This window comes from Macaca nemestrina, chromosome 15 (assembly GCF_043159975.1).
Source record: "Macaca nemestrina isolate mMacNem1 chromosome 15, mMacNem.hap1, whole genome shotgun sequence".
Taxonomy (NCBI): domain Eukaryota; kingdom Metazoa; phylum Chordata; class Mammalia; order Primates; family Cercopithecidae; genus Macaca; species Macaca nemestrina.
In genome coordinates, this window is record NC_092139.1 from 88,798,379 (window position 1) to 88,803,612 (window position 5,234).

The 5,234-nt window shown below is 42.4% G+C and overlaps 1 gene segment (V, D, J or C); it reads left to right on the plus strand.

The window, feature by feature from the left end:
• Positions 1-772: 772 nt before the first annotated feature.
• On the plus strand, positions 773-1,391 carry LOC112423641 (immunoglobulin lambda variable 1-40-like). The segment is given in 2 exon segments: positions 773-883; positions 994-1,391. Coding segments are annotated over 2 exon segments (429 nt in total).
• The last annotated feature ends 3,843 nt before the right edge of the window (positions 1,392-5,234 follow it).

Below are 5,234 nucleotides of genomic sequence, written 5' to 3' on the forward strand. Positions count from 1 at the left end.
TATGGGAGGCACGGCTCAGCGCGATCACAAGATCCAGATGTCTATGACTGCAATTCTGGGGAAGTAGAGAGTGAAGATTGACCAGAATAACCCTCTGGGAATGTGCCCTGGGCACCCTAGAGGGAAGAGATTCCCTTTTACTCAGCCCTGCAGGATCCACAGAGGAAGGAGAGCTCTGGCCACCAGGGAGGAGCCGCATGAGAGGACACAGTGTCCCCACACGTGGAAAAGCGAGTCCATGAAAGTTGGTCCCTGGTCTGGGTTTGATCCTGTCCTATGAGGACATTGTGTAGTCACCCCCTGAGTCCTCTATAATAAACAGTGAGAGCGCCACAGACAGATTCACTTGTGAGGAGCCCAGTAAAGTGGGAGAACTGCCGTGAGATCACAGGGAGAAGACACTTCCTGGCCTGGCCCTGAGAGGGGGTAGTGGACAGAACAGCGGGGAGGCAGCGGTGTCTCTGGAGGTTCTGGTCACCTTGTCTTACAATGGTTTGTCTTGGTCTAGACACCAGGGGGCGCTTGGGGACCATTCCTGAGAAGAGTGGGATGATCAGAGCAGAACCAGCCGCCTGCGCTGTCTAGTGTCCTCTGCTCAGGGCTCACAGCTGTGTCCTCCCCACCCCCTGGGACCACACAACCCCACCCCAGCCACCCCCTGACATCCTCAGGCATAGGGATCTGACCCAGGGCCCAGGGTGGGATTAGAAAGCTGGGGGTCTGATTTGCATGGATGGACCCTCCCACTCTCAGAGTATGAAGAGGGGCAGGGAGAGATTTGGGGAAGCTCTGCTTCAGCTGTGGGCACAGGAGGCAGCACTCGGGACAGTCTCCAGCATGGCCTGGTCTCCTCTCCTCCTCACCCTTCTCATTCACTGCACAGGTGACTGGATACAGGTCCAGGGAAGGGGCCCTGGGAAGTCCACGAATGATTGGTTTCTCCTCTTGTTTCTAGAAGCAGAATTATGATTCCTGTGTCTCTCTCACTTCCAGGGTCCCGGGCCCAGTCTGTGCTGACACAGCCGCCCTCAGTGTCTGGGGCCCCAGGGCAGAAGGTCACCATCTCGTGCACTGGGAGCAGCTCCAACATTGGAGGTTATGATGTACACTGGTACCAGCAGCTCCCAGGAACGGCCCGCAAACTCCTCATCTATGACAATAACAAGCGACCCTCAGGGATTTCTGACCGATTCTCTGGCTCCAAGTCTGGTACCACAGCCTCCCTGGCCATCACTGGGCTCCAGACTGAGGATGAGGCTGATTATTACTGCCAGTCCTATGACAGCAGCCTGAATGCTCACACAGTGCTCCAGGCCCGGAGGGAACTGAGACAAGAACCCACTTCCTCCTCTTCCAGAAGAGTGAGGGCCCAGTAGCTGCTGTTCAGGCCTGGCCTGTGGCTTCTGTGGCTGCTGCTTCCTTCATGGTCCCAGGGGCATCCAGAGCCCTGCCTGGGAGTGGAGGCCCCTCCTCCCCCTTCTGTCCTCAGAATCAGAAACAGGGAATCGAGGAAACAGAATGTCCCTCTCCCTTAACTTGGGACACAGGAGCTCTACACTGAAGTCCTGGGCTCAGGTGGCAGGTCCAGTTGTGTCTTAGACACACCTCTGATGGGGAACCCATGTATTCATTATTCTCCTTCCCCCAGTTCCAGGAGTTTCTGGAGCTGTGTCTTCCTCTCCCTGCTCCTCATTGTGAGTCCCTGTGTTTCTTTTCTCCTGAGCCTATTGGTTTTCTTAACAAAACTCTTTTTATGAAGGAAAAATGCACACCTAGTAAACCAGCTGAATTTATAGCCTTAAATTAGGCCCATTTTGACATTTTTCTGGATCGTTGAAAATATCACCACCACTGAGCTATACAACCTGTGACCAACCACAGCAGCTCTTCAGGACACTTTGTCATCTCCTTCGCTCCCCAAATGCCCACCTGGGCAGCCAGGAATCTGCCTTTGCCACTACTGTATGGTTTCCATTTTCTGAAACTTACTAGTGTTATCAAACACTATGTTGCCATTTGTCCGAGCTTCTTTCACTCTGCACGCTTCTTTTGAGATTCTCCCTGTTGTTGCTGAATTGCATCCCATTCTGCAGAGGGCTCATTACAACCTTTGAGGGTCCTAGGGCTTTTTTTCTGATTCTGTTTATTTACTTATTTATTTTAATGTTTGAATTTATTGTCCATCAAATCAAACTCTACGGGTGATGTTCATCTAAGGTGACGGGAGTCAGTGAGGGCTTGTCTGGATTCTTGCTTCTTCATCTCTTGCCTCTGATTCTCTCTATAATGGTAGTTTCTCATCTTTTTTACGTTTTTATATTTATTATTTTATTTTGGCTTTTAAGGCTTTTAGTGTTTTTTAAATTTTTTATTTCAATAGATTTTTGGGGAGCAGATGGTGTTTTGCTACATAAATAAGTTTTTTAGTGGTGATTCCTGGGATTTTGGTGTACTCATCACCCAAGCAGGGAACACTGCATCCAATGTGTAGTCTTTTATCCCTCACCCCATCCCACCCTTTCTCCTGAATCCCCAAAGTCTGTTGTGTCATTCTTATGTCTTTGTGTCCTCATAGCTTAGCTCCCATTTATGAGTGAAAACATATGATGTTTGCTTTTTTATTCCTGAGTTAATTCACTTACAATAATAGTCTCCAATTCCATCCAGGTTTCTGTTAATGCCATTATTTAATTTCTTTGTATGGCTGAGTAGTAGTCCACAGTATGTATGTGTGTGTATATACATATATCACATTTGCTTTATCCACTTGTTGACTGATGGGCATTTGGGTTGGTTCTATGTTTTTGCAATTGCAAATTATGCTGCTATAAACATGAGTGTTCTTCATATGATGACTTCTTTTCCCCTTGGTAGATACCTAGTAGTGAGATTGCTGGATCAAATGGTAGATCTGCTTTTAGTTCTTTAATGAATCTCCATACTCTTTTCCATAGTGGTTGTACTAGTTTACATTCCCAGCAATAGTGTAAAAGTGTTCCCTTTCCACCACATCCATACCAACATCAGTTGTTTTAAATTTTTTTATTATGCCCATTCTTGAGGGAGTAAGGTGGTATTGCACTATGGCTTTGATTTTCATTTTCCTAATCATTAGTGATCTTGAGCATTTTTTCCATATGCTTGTTAACCATATCTTCTTTTGAGAATTGTCTATTCATGTCGTTAGCCCACTTTTTGACGGGATCATTTGTTTTTTTATGGCTGATTAGTTTGAGTTCCTTGTAGATTCTGGATATTAATACTTTATTAGATGTATAGATTGTGAAGATTTTCTTTCACTCTGTGGGTTGTCAGTTAACTCTGCTGATTGTTTATTTTGCTCTGCAGAAGCTATTTCATTTAATTCAGTCCCATCTATTTATCTCTGTTTTTAATGCATTTGATGTTGTATTCTTGGTTATAAAGTGTTTGCTTAAGCTAATGTCTAGATGGTTTTTTCCAATATTATCTTCTAGAATTTCTAAGGTTTCAGGTCTTAGATTTAAGTCTTTGGCCAATCTTGTGTTAGTTTTGTATAAGATGAGCAATGAGGATCCATTTTCATTCTTCTACATGTGGCTTGCCTATTATCTCAGCACCATTTGTTGATTAGCATCTCCTTTTCCCACTATATGTTTTTGTTTGCTTTGTCAAAGATCAGTTGGCTCTAACTATTTTGCTCCATTTCTGCATTCTCTATTCTATTACATTTGTCTATGTGCCTATTTTTATACCAGTACCATGCTGTTTTGGTCATTATGGCTTTATAGTATAGTTTGAAGTCAGGTAATGTGATGCTTTCAGATTTGTTATTTTTGCATAGACTTGTTTTGGCTATATGGGCTCTTTCTTGGTTCCATATGAATTTTAGTTCTATGAAGCTCTATGAAGAATGATGGATGTATTCTGATGGAAATTGCATTAAACTTGTAAATTGTTTTGGCGGTATGGTTATTTTCACAATATTCATTCTACACATCTGTGAGCATAAAATGTATTTCCATTTGTGTCATCTGTGATTTCTTTCAGCAGTGTTTTGCAGTTTTCCTTGTAGAAGTCTTTCACTTTCTTGGTTAGGTATATTTCTAAGTTTGTTTGTTTTTTTTTTTTTGGCAGCTATTGTAAAATGGGTTGAGTCCTTGCTTTGATTCTCAGCTTGGTTGCTGTTGTTCTATAGCACTGCTACTGATTTGTATCCCTTAATTTTGTATCCAAAAACTTGCTGAATTATTTCACTAGTTCTAGAAGCTTTTGGGGTGAGTCTTCAGGGTTTTCTAGGTATACAATCATATTATCAGCAAACAGTGACAGTTTGACTCCCTTCTTACCAATTTGGATATCCCTGATTTCTTTCTCTTGTCTGATTGCTCTGGTTAAGACTTCCAATACTATGTTAAATAGAAGTGGAGAAAGTGGGCATCTTTTTCTTGTTCCATTTCTCAGGGGAAATACTTTTAACTTTCCCCCATTGAGTATAATGTTGACTGTGGGTTTGCCATAGATGGCTTTTGTTGCCATAAGGTATGGTCCCCCTTCTATGCCGATTTTGCTGAGGGTTTGAATCATAAAGGATGCTGGATTTTGTCAGATGCCTTTTCTGCATCTATTGAGATAATCATGTGACTTTGGGTTTTAATTCTGTTTATGTGGTGTATCACATTTATCAACTTGTGGATGTTAAACCATCTCTGCATTTCTGGTATAAAAGCAACTTGATCGTGGTGAATTGTCTTTATGACAGCTGTTGGATTTGGGTAGCTAGTGTTTTGTTGAGGATTTTTGCATCTAGGTTCATCAGGAATATTGGTCTGTAGTTTATTTTTCTATGATGTCCTCCCTGGTTTTGGTATTAGAGTGATACTGGCTTCACAGCATGATTTAGAAAGGATTCCCTTTTTCTCTAACCTGTTAAATAGTGTCAGTAGGATTGGTACCAGTTCTTCTTTGAATATCTAATAGAATTCAGCTGTGAATCCATCTGGTCCTGGATTTTTTGTTGTTTGCAATTTTTTAAATTACCATTTCCATCTAGTGGCTTGTTATTGGTCTATTTAGAGTTTCTACATCTTCCTGGTTTAACCTAATAGTATTGTATATTTCCAGGAGTTCATCTATCTCCTTTAAGATTCTAGTTTATGTACATAAAGGAGTTCATAGTAGCCTTTAATAATCTTTTGTATTTCTGTGGTATCAATAGTAATATCTCCCATTTCATTTCTAATTGAGCTTATGAG